General features: G+C 36.8%; 1 protein-coding gene across 34 annotated transcripts in view; it reads left to right on the top strand.

The window, feature by feature from the left end:
- LOC140638488 (uncharacterized) overlaps positions 1 to 24,764 on the top strand; it is a 111,818-nt gene that overhangs the window by 1,979 nt on the left and 85,075 nt on the right. For 5 of the 34 annotated variants that reach the window (XR_012035563.1, XR_012035565.1, XR_012035569.1 and 2 more), the window contains exon 2: positions 2,570 to 2,669. Coding sequence is in view for 15 of the 34 variants with exons in the window: in XM_072835904.1 (XP_072692005.1) it covers positions 21,270 to 21,423; positions 22,280 to 22,493 (368 nt within the window). In the remaining 19 variants the exon portion in view is untranslated. The other 29 variants (XR_012035556.1, XR_012035557.1, XM_072835922.1 and 26 more) reach the window with 26 other exon arrangements.

The following is a 24,764-nucleotide window of genomic DNA, read 5'->3' on the forward strand; positions in this document are numbered from 1 at the left end:
TACCCTGACAGGGCTGCTGGTCTGAGCCTCCCACTGACCATCCCTCTCTCAGTGAACTAGCAGAGTTCACTAGTGTGAGGCTGGTGTCCTGACCAGCTCCAGTCCTTCCTTAGAAAGTGGAAGAATATTCCTTCCCTCTGCATTATGTTTAAGGGCAAGTGGTCTAGATCCCAAGGATTTCAGCTCCTTGGTCTAATGACTGATGTTCTCCACAAGTGATACATGCACATTATAAAAAATTAACATGATGTTTTAAAACTACAAAATGAAGGTGATAAACCACACTAAATCCAGCTATCCCCAGCACACCTGTATTAATATTTCCTGAACACCAAAAATAGATACATTTCTGTGCATCTGCATGGGTGTGCACACACATACATACAGAAGCAATTTCAGAAGAGTGGAATTATACCACACATAGTATTTTTTTTTAATTTTATTTATTTATTCATGACAGACAGAGAGAGACACAGGCAGAGGGAGAAGCAGGCTCCGTGCTGGGAGCCCGACATGGGACTCCATCCCGGGTCTCCAGGATCACACCCCAGGCTGAAGGCGGTGCCAAACCGCTGGGCCACCGGGGCTACCCAGACACACATAGTATTTTTAAAAACAAGATTTGTTAAATTTAATATTATTGAAGTTACTATAAAAGGCAGCCGAAATGAAACTGAGGGAAATGCTCAGATAAATGTTTTTCTATCACAGGAGTTCTTTAAAGCTTTTAAACAATTCTTTTAAAGTTGCAGTTCTCTTTTAAAAGATTTTATTTATTTATTTAAGATAAAGAGTGAGAGAGAGTGAGCAGGAGCGGGGATGGGGTGGAGGGAGAGAGAAGCAGACTCCCTGCCGAGAAGGGAGCCCCACGTGGGACTCGATCCCAGGACCCTGAGATCATGACAGGAGCCGAAGGCAGACTTAACTGACTGAGCCACCCAGGTGCCCCTTGAGTTGCAGTTCTTTAAAAATGATGAGGTATTTACACGTGCAAGAAGTATAAATAATATAACCAAAACTCTTTCCACTGCCACCACTCAGCTAGAAAGGGGGAATTTTACAGTGGTTTAAATTCACCCACTGCTCACTGGCTGGACTCCATGGGCTGCAAAAGGTTCTGGCATCAGCTGGTTTGCGGACCTGGAGGTCCCTCCAAAGGTCCCCAGTGTGGGTCTCAGAGCCTCAGCCCTCACGGTGCCCGGCCTTCTTTCAGCCAGGTGCATGGCCAGCCAGGTGTGCTACTGACTTGTCTTCTGGGTTCCCAGGGCACTGCCTGTTCCTTATAAATGTCAGCTTTGCTGGCCCCACCAACCACCGTTGGTTGCTGCCGCATCAGAGGTGCATTTGCAGAGAGCTAGAGCCAATGATCAGATTTTAGCTTCCAAACAGCTCCTTCTCCAGGCCCTTTTTGCTGACTTGGGTTTATTCAGAGGTTCTGAATAGTGATCCTATTATCAGATGCCCCTCCCTGTTGGCTTTGGGTTTATGAGCTTCTCAGGTCCATTGAGTGGCATCTGCTGTTTCCCTTCTGCTTCATCTCTATATTTGTCATTGTCTGGTCTTCTGGTGGCACTGCCCTGGCTTATGGGAATTGCTATGGATTTATTTTAATTATTACTATTTTATTATTTTCATGGGACTTGGTTGACAGAAAAGGTAAATACTTGTATTTGGTTGTTTATTTTGAATGTAAGGTCTTATTTTATTATTTTAGAATAAGTATCTATAGATCTAGATGGAACAATATAGATTATGTAGAACAATGAGAAGAAGTAGCAGAAGCTTTTTAGGTTTTTACTGGTGCTCCTCCATTTACTAATCATGTTTCTGACCCTGCATCTTAAATATATTTATTAAAATGTGACCAGTACTTTTATCTTTTCAGGTCCGTAAGTATTATTTTTTTGTATTTTTCTCAAAAAATTTATTATTTCTTTCAGCTTTATTATGGCATACTTAGACAAATTGTAAGATATTTTAAGTGTACAGCATAATGATTTGATAGACATATATATGTGTTGTGAAAGATTTTCCTGCATGGAGTTAATGAACACATTCAGGTGATTTATTAAGGATGTCCATTGGCATTTGATGATACATGGCTAGAAAAAGTGCAGGGTGGGTCGGAAGGATGGTCCAGTTTGGACTGAAGATTTGCTATACCTGTTTTCTAATCACTTGGGTGGACTGAGTTAATTTTAAAGTTGTTTGGGGAAATATTGGGAGCTGACTGTCTCTTGCAGACCTTGGGTTCTGGGCCAGACATTTTCTTTGCTCATCCACATCTACTCTACCCCGCTCTCCTCCTCTTGGTGATAATCCTGATGGAACCAGTGGGCTTCCTTGCCCTCCAGGTCCACTTGGGGAGAAAAGAGAGGCTGGGGTCTCTGTTCTCCTGGGTCTCTGCTTCCCCTCCCACTTTGAGTCCCAAGGGTCTATCTGGTACCAATTCCACTAGTCCAGGGGACTGTACTCTTCTTTGTGGCTTCCCTACATAACTTAAAATTGCTCTTTTATTTAATTTTTTTTGAAGTATTCTCACTTGAATGTGTCATGTCTTTTCTGCTAGAATCCTAACTGATGTAGGACCTATGAAGAATTATCATTAATGAAGCATTATAATAATGACCCAAATCTACGAGGACTTAGAAGGCTTGATGCTATAATAGGTAATATAACATTTTCACATTTCAGTGTGTGTAGTCTTGATTTTACACTTGCTCTGATTTCTTACAAACCTTGTAATCCTGGACGGGCAAGGAAAACCGTGATTACAGCTTCAGAAGAGACAGAGCGGCATTGAGTTTTCCAATTTGGGACAGAATCCTTCCATACATTACTCCTAAAGCATTCCTAATGTCTAGTATAATTAAGGGTATTTCTAGGACATTAAAAAAAAAAACTCTTTACTCCCATGCTGGCTGGCTAATAGAGAACCAAGGGGTCTTCTCAGGGAGGGCCCCAATTCCAGGTGTTCACTGATTTGGGGTAAATTACAGCTATACTTATATCAGCAGGTGAGTCTGAAAGATGCTCAGATCAGCAGCAATATAGTTTAAGGGCGTGACTTCCCCTTATCTGTGGGACAAACTGAGCTGTTTCAGGATTGTGTAAGCTGGGGCCCACTGGCAGATCGCGAGCTCCTTAGGGCAAGGATTTTAGATGATTCACTCTACTCCTCATCTCATCAGTGTCTGGCAAATAGAAACACCCAATTAATGTTTGTTGAACAAGCCGTGTAGACTCGGGGCTCCAGAGAGCTCAGGAGGCCATCTCTCCATCCCCCTGCCTCCAGTGGGTTTACAAAAAAGCAAAAAGCTCTCATGTGTGAATGAGGAGGGTCTTCCAGAATTTATCCATCCATGTTTAAAATCTTTGTCTAATTGAATACTGTATTATTACAACTTACGCTAATTTTATTGGACATGAGTAAAAACGAATGGTAGGATGCTTACAATAACTGTTTTTATATCTGAAGGTATTCATACCTTCCCTGGCTTCTATTTTTTTTTTTCCTTTCTAGACTAAACTAACCCAAATTCTTAAAATTTCCCCAGAACTCAAACTCAGTAAATGATGATGAAATTGGCTGAAGACATTTGAATTTATACTGCACCTGTGTAGAGACAGTATTTCCTACAGTGCAGCATGTTTAAGAATCAGAATAATTTAGAAGCTAGTCATTGAAATTGGGTTGCCTGCTTGAAGGCACCTCATTTCCTTTTACTACTGTTAGGGGAGATGGATGTCAAGAAAGGGATTCATTGAAGATATATCTTTTAATCCAACCTGGGATTATAGGTTTTACAAAGTAATACAGAGAATTGGTGGCGTCAATGCCACCAATCCATGCACACAGGTAAAAGGGATTGGTCCACTCTACATTCTCAAATCATAGGCCGGTTCATTCAACTTCTCACAAAGTGGAAGAGGGGAGTTAGGGCTGGAAAGAATGAAGTATGTTTTTTTCTGCAGATGTGTATCAGCCAATCCCTTGAGTAATCCAGAAAGGCAGAGGAAAATAAGTAAGGCTTCCCTTTTAATCACCTGAGCTGGATCAGGCAGGGGCTCCATGTAAACATCAACGAAACCTAGATTAGCCTAGATTCCTAAGAGAAGTAAAGAAAGCAACTGCTTGCTCTTCTGGCCCCTGGTTGAGGTGAGCCCTTGAGGGTGACACCAGGGGGTGTGGCAGATACTCACTTCCAAACAAGCTGTTTTTCTGGTCCTGGGGTGGAGCCTGGAGAGCCTCAGGGCAAGATTCTGCTATGGGCCCTCCTGCTCCAGACCTCTTACACCTGGTGCACAGGGTGAAAGACATACTGAATTGTGGCCTACATCTATATTGAGGTAGAAAATAATTTATTTTATTAATAACAGGGTCTGGATTTACATCTTAGTTTTGGATGGAGCTCTGGTTAGAAGGGGTTGTTCAGCGAAACCGAAGCCTTTGCTCTGCAAAAGAAGGGAGTGGTAGGTTGGAGGAGAGAGGCTGTCTTCAACAAGAGGCCAGGGAGAAAGAAAAGGAGGGAAAGGAGAAGGGGAAAGAGGGATCCCTGGGTGGCGCAGCGGTTTGGCACCTGCCTTTGGCCCAGGGTGGGATCCTGGAGACCCGGGATCAAATCCCACGTCAGGCTCCTGGTGCATGGAGCCTGCTTCTCCCTCTGCCTATGTCTCTGCCTCTCTCTCTCTCTCTCTCTCTCTCTCTCTCTCTGTGACTATCATAAATAAATAAAACTTAAAAAAAAATAAAATAAAAAAAAGAGAAGGGGAAAGAGAGGAGCTAGGAATTGGATCAATTGAGGGGCCAGGGTCTACAAATCCTGGGGCAGTCAACAGATATTTTAGGAATGACGACGATACCCAAAGCATGAGTTGTACAGGTTGCGCATGGACCAAACCACAGATCTAAGGAGGGCAATTCACTTTGCAGGTGAGTATTTGAACTTGAGTATTTATTATGGTGTTTATCCACCAGGTGTCAGTAAAGTGTCTCATTCTAACAACATGAGCATGTTTGAGGCAATTTTCCAACAGATGAAAGTATCACGAGGAAGAGTTACTTTAAAAAAAATTTGCACAACGGAAAGTGTGTGCTAGCAAAACCCTGATTTTTGGCTTTCTTCCAGTTATTATTTAAAATATCTTCAGCTCTTACATGCCTCCCTCCCCCCAAAAAAAGAATGAAAAGAGAAAGAAAATCTTGCCAAGTTTTTTTACCCTCTGTGAAGCTATCATACCCCAAATCTACAACAAAATAACCTAACTGAATTGAACACTTTTATTGCACTCAAGTGTGTCTGATTCATTTTAAGAACTTTTTCTGTGATTACTCATAACACATCATGCTTCGCTTTGGGTATTTATAGTATGTACTTACTGTCTACTTCTAGAAATGTCTGTTTCTTGATTTATCAGATTTTTCATTGTCTCCTATTACAGTGGTTGAGAATATTAGTCAGGCTATGTGATCAACAATCTCCCCATCATGCTGGCTTGACATAATTAAGATTTCTTTCTTTTCCAGGGTAGGCCATCAGGAAGGTAAAAGGTTGTTATCCACAGGAACTCAGGCTCCTTCCATCTCTCGATGCTACTGTCTTCAACATGTAGACTCCAGGCTCCCCCTGGAACAAGATGAGAGAATAGAGGGTTAATGGGAGGGCTGTGACCAGTAAGGTGGGAAAGTCAGAAAAGTGTGTTATTAGAGAGGGTGAGGGAGAGAGGGAGTTGGAGGGAGTGATAAATTGTACCAGGTCAGGAAAGGAGAGAGTTGACCGTTGGAATAAATAATGTGGACATCATAAGGAGGCACACTAAGATTGTGGGGTGGGAAACTTGATTGGGGTGGGCCAAGAAAAGGAAAAGAATTGGAGTAAAATAGTGTGTAAGATGGCTTTACAGACCTTTTGTGTGGAGAGATATGGAGGGAGTTGAAGGATGAATTCCAGCTGGTTTGTACACAGACGGGGTGGCCCAAGAGAGAGAGGACACGGTGGTGTGGGGAGCACCCTGGAGTGGTTCCCTGAACTAGCTGGCAGCATGGGAACCACTCCAAGGCACCTTACCACTGCAAGGCAGCTGTAAGCGCTCATGCTCAGCTCATTTTCAGGAACAGGAAGGAAGAACACATGGGTGCAGATGCTGTGGCAGCTGGAGGGAGGTAGATGTGATGGGAGTTGGGGGAGTTTTTTTCTGATTGCTTCAGGTTTTTCATGGAACATGAGGTGAGGTCATTGGCTGAGAGTGAGGATGAGAGGGTGAGCTTAAACTTTATTTCTTCTTTTTGAGACATTCTGTTAGTCATTTTAGAGGGATTTGGGGAGGGAGCACAGGTGTTCAACCTGCCATGTTTAATAGGAAGCCCAATTATAAGCTGCTTAAAATTCTAGTCCCACACTCCTTTGCATCTGCCAGGGCCTGAGCAAGTAGACTCTCAATAGACTCTCAATAAATATTTGCTCAGCTGAAGTGAATTTTCTTTGTGGTCACAGTTTTCTGAATGCTTTTTTTGATGTTTCTTCCTTAACCCCCTCACAAACCTGAGAAAATTAAAGTTTAGCATGTTAAATATAAACTGCTCCAGCCTTTCATGCTAGATTGTTTTGTTTTTGGATTGGTCATGTTTTCAGGCATGTGCTCTGTTGATGCACATCTTCACAGAATATGGAAGGATATGAAGCAATTAGGAAGCCAGTGGTTTCAGGACCAGCTAGCACATCCTTTCAGGTCTGTGCCCTGCAGCATCCAGCCTGTACTTGAGAGCTAGACCTCTGGGCTCCGTGGCTTCCTGCAGTGTGTAAAAGTAAGAGGCATGGAATGCCAGTGTGGGTGCACATTCTATGATTTGGATGCAGTGGATTGAAGTTTCACTCACATTGCTGCTTTTGAATTGAGACTTAAAAGCATTTAACAGGATAATAAATTCAGAGGGTGGAGGAAGCTGGTTATTGCCATTAGAGAAAACAAGCATCCACTCAATGAGCTTATGAAATTTACTTTAAAAACAGGAATGACATACATTTTTTAAAAAGATTTTATTTATTTGAGGGAGGGAGGGAGAGAGAGGTGAGAGAGAGAATGAGAGAGAGAAGAGTGAGGGGAAGGGAGAGAGAATCTGAAGCAGACTGCACTGAGCACAGAGCCCCAACTCATGACCCTGAGATCATGACCTGAACCAAAACCAAGAGTCAGACATTTAACCACCTGAGCCATCCAGGTGCCCCTAGAAATAACATACATTTTTTTGAGGCTTATTTAATCATTACAGGTTCTGTTTGAGGATTATTGTCCCCATTAATGGATAAAAACACAGGCACAGAGAAGCCCAGGAGCTTGATAGGTCACAGAGAAGGGAGAGGCAGGATTTCAATTGAAGCACATTGATCTGGAAGTCTGAGCTCCTCCTAATCCTGTGCTAACTCCCTGAGACTTTATTTTCCTATCTTTCATATGGGAATAAGAGCATATACTTTGCAGGGTCCCACTGAGAATTAAATGATATAAGGTATATAAAGTACTTGGCATATCAAATTCAGAGTATTCTTAGTGCTTAATTTTTAAAATTTTTTTAACACGAGAAATACATTGTTCACATTATTTGAGCCATTTAGTAAGCAATACATGAAAAAGCCCACTGATCCACATAGTGACTGTTCTTATCATTCTTTACATTTTATCAAGAACTGATTTTTGGAGCAGAAAGTATAATTTTAATTTATCTTGTTCATTTTATTATTTGGATGAAAGCTCACAATGCAATGGTTTTTTTTTTAATTTTTAAAAATTTTTATTTATTTATGATAGTCACAGAGAGAGAGAGAGAGAGAGGCAGAGACATAGGCAGAGGGAGAAGCAGGCTCCATGCACCGGGAGCCCGATGTGGGATTCGATCCCGGGTCTCCAGGATCATGCCCCGGGCCAAAGGCAGGCGCTAAACCGCTGCGCCACCCAGGGATCCCAATGCCATGGTTTTTAAAGGAAAGAAAAACTAATCATATTCAGAGTAAAATACCCCTTCATTTCTTTTACAGTTCTTATAAGAAATTTATTTCCCTATTATAAGTCCTTTATTTTTTTCATTAATAATTGACAAGACTATGGACAAGACTAGACTCATTTTCAGCTGAAAAATCACAAAACAAGATTACAAAACAAGGAGAATGTATTTTAAATGAAAATTGATAGGTTTCTTCTTAACTGGGCTTCCTAATTTATTAATCATCAAGTGAGTAATGGAGAAATTGTCAAGGGAAGACCATAAATGTGGGTCAGAAGACTGGGCACCTATTCTAGCTCTGCCTCTTACTGCTATGAAATCTTGGACAGGTTATCCAACTTCTCCATGCTCCATTTCATTATTGGAAACAGAAGGTAAAGCTTCTCTAGAGTACTCCCAGGACCACTAGTTCCATTAGATATTAGTAGGTGGCAAATAAACAAACAAAAAGGGTTTCATGGTCAAATACATTTGGGAAATTCTACGTTAGGCAATTTTATTTTAGGCAAAATATTTACCTTGAACCTTCTCAGAAACTTTGACATGTTAAGGACATTGTGAATTTCCAAGAAAGATGTAGTATTTCCTAAACTTATTTCATCACAGAACTGCTTTCTCGAAGAGTATCTCTCATGCTTTTATTTTATTATTATTAGTTTTTCAATTTTTAAAATTCTAGTATAATTAATGGATAGTGTTATATTAGTTTCAGGTGTGCAATATAGTGATTCAGCAATTCTATACATTACTCAGCGCTCATCACAGTAAGTGTACTCTTAATCCCCTTCACCTTCACCTATTTCCTCCATCCCCCTACCCACTTCCCTTCTGGTAACTATGAGTTTGTTCTCTGTATTTAGGAGTCTGCTTTTTTGTTTGTCTCTTTTTTATTTTGTTCATTTGTTTTGTTTCTTAAATTCTACATATGAGTAAAATTATGTGATATTTGTCATTTACTGACTTATCTCAGCATTATACTCTTTAGATCCATCCATGTTGTTACAAATGGCAAGAGTTCATTCTTTTTTATTGGTAAGTAATATTCCATGTGCATGTATACATTTTCTTTATCCATTCATCTATTGATGGCCACTGGGGCTGCTTCCATAGTTTGGCCATTGTAAATAATGCTACAGTAAACACAGAGGTGCATATATCTTTTTGAATTAGTATTTTCATTTTCTTAGGTAAATACCCAGTAGTGGAATTACTACATCACATGGTAACTATATTTTTAATTTTTTGAGGAACTGCCATACTGCTTTCCGCAGTGGCTGCACCAGTTTGCATTCCACTAGCAGTGCACAAGGGTTCCTTTTTTCTCATCATCATCAACACTTATTGTTTCTTGTGTGTTTGATTTCAGCCATTCTGACAGGTAGCCATTCTGATAGCTCACTGTGGTTTTGATTTGCATTTCCCTGATGATGAGTGATGTTGAATATCTTTTCATGTGTCTGTTGGCCATCTGTATGTCTTTGGAGAAATGTCTTCTGCCCATTTTGAATTAAACTCTTTGGTTTTTGGGTATTGATTTGTGTAAGTTCTTTATATATATTTGGATACTAATCCTTTATTGGCTATATTGTTTGAAACTATCTTTTCCCATTCCATAGGTTGCCTTCTTGTTCTGTTGATGGTTTCCTTTGATGTGGTTTAAAAGCTTTTTATTTTGAGGTAGTCCCAGTAATTTATTTATTTTTTTGCTTTTGTTTTCTTTGCCTTAGGAAAATGTTGCTCCAGCCTATGTCAGAGAAATTATTGCCTGTGCTTTCTTCTAGGAGTTTTATGCAAGCCTCACATTTAGGTTCTTAATCCATTTCAAGTTTATTTTTTGTGTATGGTGTGAGAAAATAGTCCAGCTTCATTATTTTGCATGTAGCTTGCCGGGTTTCTCAGCACCATTTGTTGAAGAGACTGTCTTTTTCTACTTGCAGAGTTTTCCCTCTTTTGTTATAGGTTACTTGATCTTATAATTGTGGGTTTGTTTATGGGCTCTCTATCTTATCCCATTGATTGCGTCTATTTTTGTTGCCTGTACCATACTGTTTTGTTTACTATAGCTTTATGGTATATCTTGAAATCTAGGATTGTGATACTTCCAGTTTTGTTCCTTTGCAGGATTGCTTTGGCTATTCCAGGTCTTTTGTGGTTCCAACAAAATTTTATGATTATTTGTTCTAGTTCTGTGAAAAGTGCTGTTGATATTTTGACAGAGATTGTGTTAAATCTGTTGCTTTGGATAGTATGGATATTTTAACAATATTTGTTCTTTCAATTCATGAGCATGGAATATCTTTCTGTTTTTTTGTGTCATCTTCAATTTCTTTCATTAATGTTTGTGGTTTTCAGAGTCAGATCTTTCACCTCCTTGGTTAAGTTTATTCTTTGGTATTTTATTATTTTTAGTACAATTGTAAATGGGATTGTTTTCTTATTTTCTCTTTCTGTTACTCCATTATTAGTATACAGAAATGCAACAGATTTCTGTATATTGATTTTGTATCCCCTGACTTTACTAAATTCATTTCTGTATTCTAGTAGTTTTTAGGTGGAATATTTAGAGTTTTCTATATATAGTATGTCATCTGCAAATAGTGAAAGTTTTACTTCCTTCTTACCAATTTGGATGCCTTTTGTTTTTCTTGTCTGATTACTGTAGCTAGGACTGCCAGTACTATATGGAATAAAAGTGGTGAGAGAGGACATTCTTGTCTTTTTCCTGATCTTAGGGGAGAAGTTTTCAGTTTTTTGCTATTGAATATGATGTTATGTATAGGTTTTTCTTCTATGGCCTTTATTATATTGAGGTGTATTCCCTCTAAATCTACCTTTTTGAGTTTTTATTATGAATGGATGCTGTACTGTGTCAAATGCTTTTTTTTTTTTTTGCATCTATTGAACTGATCATATGTTTTTTATCCTTTCTCTTACTGTTGTGATGTATCACATTGATTGATTTGTGAATATTGAAGCATCCTTGCATTCCAGGAATAAATTTCACTTGATCATGATGAATGATTTCTTTGATGTAATGTTAGATTTTGTTTGCCAATATTTTGTTGAAGGTTTTTACGTCTGTGTTCATTAGAGATATTGGCTTGTAGTTCTCTTTTTTTTGTAGTGTCTTTATCTGGGGTTTTGTAATCAGGATAATGCTGCCTTTATGGAATGAACTTGGAAGTTTTCCTTCCTCTTCTGTTTTTTTTTTCTTTTTGGAAAAGTTTGAGAAGAATAGGTATTTACTGTTTTTTAAATGTCTGGTAGAATTCACCTATGAAACCATCTGGTCCTGGACTTTTGTCTGTTGGGAATTTTTTGATTACTGGTTCAATTTTCATAGGAGGTAGAGAGGCTAACAGGTAAAGAAATGCTTCATTATGTATCAAAATGTCTGATTTAATCATCTGATACTGTTAGACTAAGGATACAGTTTGTTTTTCTGATCTCTTATAAGATTGCTGAGAGACTCATAAGGTGACATAAATTAACTACTGACCAGGTGGTGTTTTCTAATACTTGTCTCTTTTTAATAGGGAAATTCTCCATAAAAATGTGAATAAAATGATTCTCTGAATTTATCTTGTATTTTAATAAAGTGTTCAATAATAACAGTGAATAAAGAACACAGATATTAATTTGCTGAATTCTGAACCAAATCAATGCACAAGATGATCCATTTATGGTGTAAGACAAATATTTCAAACTCTAATTCTTCAAAAATTATATTTTTATGTATGTTTCTCTGTAAGTATGGTAGTGCAATATTAAACTATTAAAGTAAATATTTGTTGTGCATTCAAAATAATTCTAAAACTCCTTGGTCTAACTTTTGTAACTCTGTTCATTTCTATGAAATTTTATAACTCGAGGTTTTTTTTTTTTTTAAGATTTTATTTATTTATTCATGAGAGACACAGAGAGAAGGCAGAGAGAGAAGCAGGCTCCTCGCAGGGAGCCCAATGGGACTCAATCTCAGAACTCTGGGATCATGCCCTGAGCAGAAGGCAGATGCTCAACCACTGAGCCACCCAGGCATCCCAACTCAAGGTTTTTTAATAGAGAGGTGTTACATAGAAAAGTTCTTAATGAATTGACTCATATTCTGGACATGGATAAGGATTGTTTCAATTCACTGTTGCCCTCAAGTCTATAGGATTCTACGTCCTGTGACTAAACAGTGCTGGATTATGATAATGCCTACTATTTTTTATTTTCTTTTCTCTCACTTTTACATTAATTGCTATGTCTCTTGACAACTGCATTCTTCTGCCTGCCTCCATCATTATTTGTAATTTATTTCAGGCAAGGAAATAAGATGAGCAGGTGTAATAGGACTGCATTTAAATGAACACAACAGACTCCAAATAACAGGCTATCCTTCAGTTACAGTGAGTACAGGGCTGCAAAGCAAGGCCTGGGGCATCTTCTGTGCTTCTTTGTAGAATTAGCATTTTGTTTTGGTGTGGATGTTTGGCTTCTGGATTAAGTGACTGACTGCAGTGATTTAAAAAGTGACTTTCTAAAAATTACAGAATATGTAATACTCATTTTACAGAATTTAGAAAATGCAGAAAGTATATAAAGACAATTAAAAATAACAATTTCATAGTTAGGAATAACCATTATAAACATTTGCATGTATTTCTTCCTTTTTTATTTGCATATATATTTCATATATTAATTTTATACATATTTTACAAAATTTGGTTTATACTACATTTAGAGTTTTGTATTGCACATTTTCATTTGACAGTGTTCATAAGCATCTCCTGTGTCATCACATTTTCTTCAAAATCCACACCATGGTAGTGGTTACATTCATTGTATAAATGTACAGCAATTTATCTAACTATTCCTATGTTATAGGAAGTGTTTGATATTTTACAAAACATTATGATAAAAACTTTATAAATAAATATATGTATCTCTTAATTATTTGTAGGCTAAATTCTCAGAAAATACTGTGTAGAAGATATGAATGTGATGAGTATTCTAATAGCTAATTTGTATGCATCCTTAGATATTTCTGTACACAAATTCTGTGAAGCACAATTGCTGTTCAAAACATATGCAGGTTTTATGTGCATGTGTTTGCAAAGTAACAGGTCTTTCTGTCTTTTTCTTCTGATTTTAAAGAATTAGTGTGCTCATTGTAAAAAATCTTCAGACAGAAATGCATAAAGAAGAAACTGAAAGTTACCTGTCTTTTGATCATTCCTGTTGATTCTTAGATTCTGTGCCTACATTCACAAATATGCGTACAAATGGGAGAAGACATACGCACCTGCACCCAGTTTGAAAAATGGTATCCATACTATATAGACTGTGTTATATGCTGGTATTTCAAGAAAACTTATATGAAAACATGGCACACTTAGTGAAATGTGCACAAAACATAAGTGTACAGATGGATAAATGTTCACAAATAAATACCTAGATTGAGAAATAGACTGTGGAATGCTTTATGAGGTTGCATGTTGCCCTTATGCAGGTGCTATACTAACTCTGGATCATTCTAATTTTAGAATGTGTGCTGCTGAAAGGAAAACTTACAATGTACCAAGTATATATTCCATGCTAACAAAGAAACTATATTTCATTGAATGTAACATATCATTGTTAGTGTCTTGTTTTATGTACTGCTGAGAAAGAAAGAAAAAAAATCGCCAATTAAACTATGAGACAGTGCTTCCTTGACAGTCCTGTGTCATAACCAGCTTTTTCTTTTTTTAAAAACTGAGGTGTAATTGACATATAACATTATATTAATTTCAGGTGTACAATATAATGAGTCAATATTTGTATATATTGTGAGACAATCATCATGATGTCTGGTTAACGTTCATCAGCACACGTAGTTACATAGGTTTTTTCTGGTGATGAGAACTTTGAAGATCTAATCTTTTAGTAACTTTCAAATATATAATACTGTATGTTATTTGCTATAGTCATCACGCTGAACATTATATTCCCAGGACTTATTTTATAACTAGAAATCTGTACCTTTTGACCATGTTCACCCATTTTGCCTACTCCCTAGCTCCCTCCACTGACAACAACCTATCTGTTCTCTATATTCATGAGTTTGGTTTTCTGGTTTGTCTTTTTAAATTGCACATATAAGTGAGATCAATATGGCATTTGTCTTTCTCTGTCTGATAGAGCCAGCTTCTTGATGCTTTAAAATTTCCTTCATCTATTCTGAGTTTTGCCGGTTTCTCTACCCTTGCCAGTTTCACTACCCTGCATAGTGTGTGAAGGCAATCTTTTTGTATTTTCTTATTTTCAGCCACTGCTGTATATTTTCTTTCTTTAGTCCCATTAAACATTTGGTTGTTTATCCTCCAGAAAAAAATATGATATTGTATTCATTCTTCCAATGAAATTATTTGCTTCAGTAATATTATGCAAGCAATTTGTTCCTTGCTTTTTTGTTTCCTTATATTTCTCTATACATTATGTAAGTTTGTTCCAATGCTGATTATGGTGAAATCTTTTTTTTTTTTTAAAGGTTTTATTTATTTATTCACGAGAGACACAGAGAGAGGCAGAGACACAGGTGGAGGGAGAAGCAGGCTCCATGCAGGGAGCCCGATGTGGGACTCGATCCCGGGACTCCAGGCTCATGCCCTGGGCCGAAGGCAGGTGCTAAACTACTGAGCCACCAGGGATCTCTATGGTGAAATCTTTTGAAAGATATTTTAAATAACTAAACTTGGTGGCTCTACTACCAATAAAGTGCATAACTCAATTTGAAATGATAACTATATGGAAGCTTTGCTGGAGTTTGTGCACACCCAAGCAGTTAGGACAACAGCTGTCCAATAGTCCATCCTGTGATGCTTTATCTTAGTGGGTTTGGGCAGATGATGGACATTAAAGCTTTTTCTAAATTTTCACTTTTCATAAAGGTCAAGATGATCATTCTTTTGCTAGGATAATTATATCTTTGTATAACTATTTCCATGGAATAAATTCCTGAAAGAAATACTATTAAGTCAAATGTTATACACATTTTATGGATTTTATGTTTACTGCCAAAGCATTTTTTAAGTTATACAGGTTTATACCCACTAATGGTAAATGAGAATGTGCAATTCCTGAATCTTTAAGAATATTAAAAAAAAAGATCTTTGCCTAGTGATAAAGGATAATTATCGTTTTTTAAGAACGCTTGCATTCTTTGGTTACTATTGATGTTGGACAGTACTTCATATTTTTATTGGCCATTTGTCACCTGTCCATGTTCTTCACTTGTTTCTTTATTTCTAGTTACTTAATGGTTTATTGATAAAATACCTCTTCCAAATTACGTCAACTTTTTTTTGTTTTATATGTTGTAAATTTAACTTGTCATTTGCCTTTTCATTTTTTTACTTTTTCATAGCTTTTTTTCATGAAGAAATACTAAATTTTTATGTGTGTAGTCTATTGAGGGAGTTTCTAGATGGCTTTTAGATTTTATTCTATGCTTCTGAGGCCTTCTTCACTACAAGATAATGCACATCTTTTATTATTCTATTTATTTTTATTGTTTAAAATAAAAAAACACAATTGAGAATTTGATTGGAATTTCATTCCATTAGATGCTCATTTGGCAATAATTGTCATCATTACAATTTAGAAGCTCATAATCTGGACCACAGTATATCCCACTACTTTTTTGTAGCTTTTGGGTACCTTTAGTAAAGGTTTCCAATTCTTTTTATATAAATCCTGAATATTTTCTGATGGCTTGTCTTCAGGTTATTTTATCTTAGTTGCTATGTTGAAAGGAAAGTTTTTCCTTAATATTTTCTAACAAATTAATGCTGATATGTAGAAAGAATTGATGTTTTTGTATGTAAATGAGGTGAAGACTGTTTTAGCATTTCAGCTGCTGATGTTAACTTTTGTTTATATGTAGGGCTAGATTTTACTGTAGAAAGACTCTAAGAAGATTGAAGGTAAAAATGATCATGTGGTTGGTTTTTGGATTTCGTAATATAAATATAAAGAAGCTCTTTTGAGTATAATAAAAAAAATAAAGGAAGGGAAGAAAGGTTGCTCAGACAAAAAAGAGGAGAGAGAGTAGATGAGGGTCAAAAAAGAAGAGAGGGAGTAGATGAGGGACAGTTTGAGGACATTGGCTCTTGAGAGCACAGCTTTTTGCTCTGTAGACCCCAAGTCATGAGCAAGGAAGAAGCCAGAATTGGGCCTCTTAATTCTGGGGTCAAGGACTGGGGTTCTGGTTGCCCTGATGGAAATAACATACACTATATGATGTCAGCTTTTTAATTTTACAACATAATTAGCAAATTCTATTTTTTAGTTAACAAAATTTATTTTTTTTGTATCAAGCTCAGTATATAAAGCAAAAGCAGAATCTGAAACTGGGCACAACTGGATATTAAGGTTTTATTTATAGTGATGTTAGATTATATATGCATTTGAAGTATGTGAATTCAAATGTCTGCTCTGTCAGAAAAAAATAGAGGAAGGAAGAGAGGAAAGAGATAATGATATAAATGTTAGTTCCATTTGCTCTTCCATCCAATAAAGTTATGTCCGAGAGTCAGTACAAGAAAGGAGAGGTGAGGGCAGCCCCGGTGGCCCAGCAGTTTAGCGCCATCTTCAGCCCAGGGTGTGATCCTGGAGGAGATCAAGTCCCATGTCAGGCTCCCTGCATAGAGCCTGCTTCTGTCTCTGCCTCTCTCTCTCTCTCTCTCTCTGTGTCTGTCATGAATAAATAAGTAAAATCTTTTTTTTAAAAAAAAAGAAAGGAGAGGTGGACTGGCTGTTTCTTCTAATGATATGACTATTTTCTTGTGATGCCTGTGTCACTACTTAACATTTTTCATACAACATAGATCATTAATGCCAGTATTCTACTTAATCTGTTGCTCTACTAAAAAGATTGTGCGAATACTGTAGGACAAATTGTATACAGGACACACAATGATATGTTTATCTGTCTCTATTATGGTGAAATTTTTTAATGGTAATTTTTACAATACAAAATTTTTAAACATGTGTTTTCTAGATGAAAAATCACTTGCAAATCATATATCATCTCTGAATAATAAGTTTTCTCCTTTTTAATTTTTGTCCCCTTTATATGTATACTTCACTGTCTCTTAATACATAGACTAGAAATTTTAGTTTGAATAATGGATGTGAAAGCAAGCATTCTATATCTTTGTTCCTAATTTAATGTGGATATTTTTCATCATTTTAGGAATCTCTATCTAATATTGATTCATAAGGAATTTTTTTAAAAGAGATTCTGAATATTATCAAATATCCTTTTAATATTGATTGAGATTATCATATACTTTCATGTTTTATAGCTTGACTCATTTGATAAATTATATGAATTTTTCATAATTAGTCATGCATGCATTTCTGGAATAAAGTCAACTTGATATATTATTATTATGTACTTTTACATTTGAATTGCTTATATTTTACTTAGGATTTTCACATCTATATTCATAAGTGAGATTTGTCTGTTTCTTTCCTAACTTTGTCAGATGTTTTGAATCATTAACTGAATTGGTGGGGGTTTTTTTGTGTTTTTTTTTTAGATTTTATTTATTTATTCATGAGAGACACACCCAGAGAGAGAGGCAGAGACAGGCAGAGGGAGAAGCAGCTCCCTGTGGGGAGCCTGTGGGACTCGATCCCAGGACCCTGGGAATCACAACCTGAGCTGAAGGCAGACACTCAAATGCTGAGCCACCTACGTGCCCCTACATTGGTTTTTTTTTTTTTTTTTTTTTTTTTATCTCGTCTGTCTTGGTTCATTGAGTCTGTGATTTGACATCTAAAAAGTTCCTCTTAATTCTATTATCTATGTATTTAAAATATACTTTCATAAAGTTGAACATAAATGCAACCTATAATTCAGCAATTCTCCTGTTAGGTAGAAACTCTATTTCAATGCTAAACCTATTGTAATTCAGGTTTTTATAGTTCTAAAATAATGTCCATATGTATTAAGAGACGTATATGAGAATGTTAATGGTAATGTTGTTTATAATAACAAAATATTAGGAAATCACTGAAGTGTTATTTGTAACAAAATGAATAGATTGTATATGAAATATTATACATCATCATGAATTACTTTTAAAAACAAAATTGTTTAAAGAACATATAAAGAAGAATATATAAGGTATGGCTCAATTTTTACAAAAGCTCAAAACAGGCAAGACTAAATACTATGTTGTTTGAGGGATATATTTATAAATGTATGCATAAAGAAATTATAAAGAAAATGAAAGGAATGCTTAACACAGAATTTCGGATAGTAGAGACACGGGTGGGACAGTGATCCATGAAGGGCACTCTGGATGGGCTTCAAAAGTAGGTTACAGATAAAGGGTGTTTATTTTATTATTACTGATTTTGAACTGTCCATTTCCATCAAATATACTTTTTTGTGTATTTCACTGTATTAGTTTCCTAGGGCTGCTATAACAAATTGGCACACAGTAGGTGCCTTAAAGCAGCAGAAATTAATCCTCACATATCTGGCAGCTAATAGCAGTGTGAGCAGGGCCGTGCTCCTTCTGAAGGCTCTGTGAGAGAACCCTAGGAGAGTACTATAGGGCTGTAATAACTTTTCTGCTTATTTGAGTGTTTGTCATTCTTTTAAAAGAATAAACCTAGTGAATTTTCCTCAGTAGCCTGAGTGTAGTTTCTTTTTTGTCTGGGCCTACCTTGTTTGCACGGTGCTCTGTTGCTCTTTTCTGCTCACTTGACATTGGAGCCTCGGAGGGCTAGTCAGACCTGGCTCATGGGCTCCGGGTATGAGTTAGCCTTCACCCCCCAACTGTGCATGGTGCTGGCAGCATCCTCCTCCTGGATTTTAAGAGAGGAGGATGAGTATCTGTGCATCTCACTGGGTTCAGTGTTTGATGGGAGCCCCGGGAATCTTTTCTTCTCCAAAGGACTGTAGAGTAACTGGATAGGATTTTATTTCTTGGCCACTTGAAACAATCTATCCCTGCCTGCATCAGAAACATAAATAAAAAACTGCAGTCTTTGCAAGGAACCTCTCGGAAGGCCATTCCGGACTCTGTCTCTCTGTCCTCCAGATCTCATACTGTAGAAGCAAGCATTCCCTGCCTTGATTACTTTACCTCCTAGCCAGGTGATTGTGATCTCAGAACTGTGCTGGAGGGAACAGTCTGTGCAGCTAGGGAAGGGATGCCAGGGCCCAGAATGGAGTCAGATAGCTTGGTGTTTCTGCTTTTTGTTTATTCAGTAAAATATATTTTTAAAAAAGCTATGTAAGTATTTGTCTTAATCATTTGAAATTTTCTTGGCCTCAGTTTTCAGAAGACTTCATGGATAAAGCTGGAACACAATGCAATTCTCAAATGGCTAAAAACATGTTTTCTATATTTCTAAGTATGTAAAAGTGTCCTTTTGCATCTGTTTTTTGTCGTTGTTTATATATATTCAAATATACGCCTAACTTTTTTAAGCTACTGGATTTTAAAAATTAAAAATCTGTGTTGTCTTCATTTTCATTGATTTATATGATTCTATTATAGGAATATATGGCAATTTATCAATTCTAATGTTAATTTTTTTATTGTGGTAAAATATAAATAACATAAAACTCACCATTTTAATCATTTTTAAGTGTACCTTTCAGTGGCATTAAGGATGTGTACAGTGTTGTGCAACCCTCACAACTATCTATCTCCAGGGATCTTTTGTCATCCCAACTCAAATCTATAGGCATTAAACAGTCACTCCTCATTTCTCCTTCTCTCATCCCCTTGCCACCATCATTCTACTTTCCACCTCTAAGAGCCTGGCTATACTAGGTACCTCATATAAGTGGTATCATATCATATTGGTGCTTTTGCATCTGGCTTACTTCATTAGTGTAATTAATGTCTTCAAGTTTCATCATCTGTGTTGTAGCATGAGTCAGATTTTCTTTTCTTTCTAAGGCTAAATAATATTACATTGTATGGAATATTTTTGTTTTCCATTCATTTTATTTTCTCTGTGTTTATCCATTTACTTGTTGAGGGGCACTTGGGTCGCTTCCACCTTTTAACTATTGTGAATAATACTAGTAGAAACATAGGTGTACAGCTATCCATTCAGATCTCTGCTTTCTGCTCTTTTGAGTATATGCCCAGAAGTGGAATTGCTCAACCATATGATTAATTTTTTGAGGAATCACCATACCATTTCCACCCATTTCCACCCTTCACCACCCATTTCCAGTGGATGTATCATTTACATTTCTGCTCCTCCATTCTACTCTGGCTGGACATCTGGGTTGTTTAAAGTTCTGGCTGTTACAAATAATACCCAAACCATTCTTATACATGTCTCTTGGTCCACTAATGTACACATTTCCATTGAGGATATGCCAGGAATGGAATTACTGGACAGATGTATGCAGGTGTTTACCTCTAACAGAGAATGCCAGAGTTCTGTAAAGTTCCTGTGCCAAGTGATGCTACTGCCAACTTTGTGACAGACCAGACCTCCCTATTCTTGCCAACTTAGGTTGTCAGTGAGAATGTTAGCCATTCTGATGAGTATGTAGTATCTCATTGTGCCCAATGATGTTAAATATTTTTCATAGGCTTTTTTAATCATTTGGGTAGCCACTTTTATAGAGTGTGTGGTTTAAGTCTTTTACCTTTTTTTTTTTTTTAATGGACTGGCTGTCTTTTCTTACTGATTTGAAAGAATTTTAAAATATATATTCTGGGGGCACTTGTGTGGCTCAGCCGGTTAAGCATCTGACTCTTAAGCTCAGCTTAGGTCTTGACCTCAGGGTCATGAGTGTAAGCTCGGCATAGTGCTCATGCTGGGCATGGAGCCTACTTAAAAAAAAATTCAGTTTATATGTTCTTTTGTTGAATATATGCTTTGTGAATATCTTTTCCTACTGTATGGCTTGCCCTTTCACTTAGGTCCTGTAACTTTAAAAAAAAAACGCACTTGTTCTTATGTGTTATATAGTTTTGATCACAATCTTGATTTTTTTCACATATATTTTCAATTGATTATTGTTGTTAATCTGGATAAAAGATGTTAATTTTATGTATTTATTTTGTATTTAGCCCCATTGCCAAATTAATTGTCTTCTATTAAATCTTAAATTTTCTGGGAATCCAATCGTCATCAAGAAGGAAAGATATTTCTTTTTCATATTCTGTTTGTCTTAGTGCATGAACTAAAACTTTCTAAACATCATTGGAAATTAAGGGTCATAGTAGACATTTCTATCTTGGTCCTGATTTTAATGGCAATGCCTTCAATAATTACTTTGTTTTATATACTATTTATTGTGGTCTTTCCATGTTTACATGATGTCTTTCGATTTTACCTTATATGTAGGTATAATCCCAGAATGTTGCAGGAAGTAAAGTGCCTATTGCAGTTTGGAGAAGAGTCAGGTATTGAACTGGAACTAAGTATTTGATGCCTTCAATTCCACTAATATAAAACTTCCTTTAAGACATTGGTTCCCAGTTGTTTTTGTTTTGACTTTTTTCACATTTCAGTCTTTCTTTTTCTCCCATATATTTGTAAAACAATATTTACCTGTTTATGAGTGATATAATCTGATGTTTTCTAATCTGCTTTTTATTTAAAATATCTTGGTTAAGATGTACTTAATCAGTTTGGTGATCCATTGATGGTTTGCAATCCATAGCTGGCATCATTACTTCTTAGGTGGCATCATTACTTCTTAGGTTAAGAGGGGTCTCTTTTCTAGCCCTTGGACTGAGAAAAGGTCCTACAGGTAGTGATTCAGTGAAACTTATGGAATAATAAAGGACACATCTGTTAGTATTTCAAAATACTACCATGCTGCACCATTTAAAAATTTGGAAAGTTAAAAAGTTTTTGAAAGTGAGTTCCATGAAGTTATTAGGCTTAGTCACACTTGATATCTGGGTTTATTAAGAGAGTTGAGACATTTTTACTAAACCGATGACAGTTTATTTACAAACCATGATTTTTTGTATGACAATGTAAAAAATATTTTCTGATTAAGCAAGAACAATTAGTAAATAATACAAAATAGATAATATCAAGTGGCAAATAATATGATAAGTAATAGCTGTATTAGTCAGCTTTAATGTGATAACACTGCAGAACAACAACTCCAGAATCTCAATGGCATATAACAACAAGCATTAATTTTGTCACCCACAGATCTGTAGATTGATTGGAGTGGTTCTGCTTTGGGCTAAGAGTTGGGTTTAAGTGCATATTCAAATCTGTTCCATATGTTCTACATTATAGGTAACAACTGCAAAGGGCCATCTTTCCCCATGGAAGATGGCAGATGGCTCTTGGCAGAGCGCAAGAGGGAAAAACAAACTTGTGAGACATCGTTAAAAGCCTCTGCTCTGAAATGCCACACTATTAATTCTGTTGACACTCCATTGGCCAAAACAAGTCACTCGGCTGAGCACAACATCAGTGGGACGGGGGAGGTGAACTTCAGAGAATATGGGTAAGGATTAGGGAAGAAGAAAGAACTCTGAGCCAATAATATACTCTACTGCAATAGCAAGTAGTTCCAGACCCTTGTCTGTATTTTATTCACTCATTCCTATATTTATTTATTTACTGCTCAAATAAGTAAATTGGCCTTTTCTTTCATTTTGTGAAAATTCAATTCCTTGATAAAAATAATTGCTTTTTAAGAAAAGAGTTACATTTGCATTGTATAAGCAATTGTTTTCCAGTGTATTTGGTAGAAAATTTTACCAAAAGAAGCTTTAAATATTTATGCAAGGTACCTAGGAAATGTGTCCTGTGAGTAATTTTTTATATTGTATTTTTGTGGCTTCAGCACATGCTGCATTTCTTGTAGTAAATATTTGATCATGATGAAATCAGAAAAATTTAATGGCTCTCACTTAGGAAAAAAAGATCTCTTTCCTAATTCCCTTTATGGTGAAGTTCTGTCTTTAACTATACCATGTTTCTCCCTGTGGGGCCAGCACAGTTACTTAATTAACAGATGCTCTAATATTTTTGAAATTAATTCATTTTCAGGCTTTGATTCCTGTCCTGAACGCAGCGGTAGAAAGATTTTTCAGTGTAATGAACAATATGTAAGCTGATAAATGAAGCCAAATAGTGGGGGAAGTCAGTACAAAGTTGATTCTGTAATCTCTTCAGTGATCTCTCTCAGGAGTTGGCAAATCGTGCTATGTGGGCCAAGTGTGGCCCACCATTTATTTATTTATTTTTTTCCACCATTTATTTTTGTAAATAAAGTTTGTTGAAACACAGCCACGGATGTTCCCTTATACATTGTCTATGACTGCTTTTGTGGTACAACAGCAGGGTTGGGGCACCTGGGTGGCTCATTCGGTTTAGGTGTCTGATTCTTGGCTTTGGTCAGGTTGTGATCTTATGGGTCATGAGATGGAGCCCCCTGTTGGGCTCTTTGCTCAGCGGGGAGTCTGGTTGAAGATTCTCTCCCTCCTACCCTCTCACCACTCACACACTCGTGCTCTCACTAAGATAAATCTTAAAAGAAAAAAAAAAAACAATCCACACTACAGGGTTGAGTATTTGCAATAAAGACTGTATGTATGACCCACAAAGCCTAAGATATTTACTGTCTGGTCTCTCATAGAAAAATTTGCCAACACCTGATCTATCTAATTATTATGAACCTAAAAAAAAGTTTTGAAAATGCAAATATTATAAAATGTCAATGCTTCTGGTTACTTAAAAAATTAAATGCATGTTTTTCACTCTTACATCCACTAGGGTTCTGATATTTCGTGAGGTGTATCTGGCAACCTAAGATATAGGAGTTGAAGTCAGCATGGGCTGGGTCATGCTTCATTAATAAACAGCCCCGAACCCTCAGTGCCTTGAAATAATATGTTTGTTTCTCACTCCTAGATCCAGGTTGTTAGAGCAGCCACTATCTGGAGAGCTTCTTGTCCCCTTGGCAGAGGCCAAAGGAGTGTGGCTAATGTGCACTGGGTGTTAAAGCTTCCATCCAGAAGTAACACATCACTTTTTTCAGGCAAAAGGGAGTCATGTGTCTATATCTATCTAATCAAAGGATCAAGGAGGTGCAATCCTAGCATCTATGAAGGGAGAGAAAAATCCTTGTAGGCAGCACTAATGACTTCAGTATAAAACCAACAATAGTCATTTCAGAAGGTGGTTTCATTACAGTAGGGCAGTGGCTACCTGCTATCTGGGCAACAAAGGCCTGACATCTCTGAGTTAGAGTTTTTCAGTCAAATGAGGATTGCATTTTTACTTCCTTTCTCTGCTCCTCTATTCCAGGGCTTCATCTGTGCTTTGGTTAGTGTATATTTCTCCCAGAGAACATTGGATTATTAATTTCCTTTGTTTCTGGTGTTACTGCGATTTTGCATCTTTCATAAGTGTTTGATGTTGTGCTTGGGAACATTTGGATCTAGAGTCACTTAGCTGGCCTCCAACTTAAAAGCTCTGCTATTCTTTTAAAACTCTACATGTGCTTAATGAATAACATTGTAAAGTTTATGAAAAAGCAAATCAACAAAACCCACGACCCAGTGGCTTATTTTCAAACTGATAGCAGAAGTGAAGTGCTTATTTTTTAACTTCGAACTCTTGTTCAGGAACAAAGATAGAGCATCAGGTTTGCTAGGAATTGAACACAAGTAAATTTGGTCTTTTAATTACTTAGAACTCTTGCTTTAAAGAAGGTTTTTTATTCCCTTTCTTTTGCCCTCTAAATAGTTCCAGAGAGGCAGCCCCATGA

The sequence above is a fragment of the Canis lupus genome, chromosome 1, assembly GCF_048164855.1.
Source record: "Canis lupus baileyi chromosome 1, mCanLup2.hap1, whole genome shotgun sequence".
NCBI lineage: Eukaryota > Metazoa > Chordata > Mammalia > Carnivora > Canidae > Canis > Canis lupus.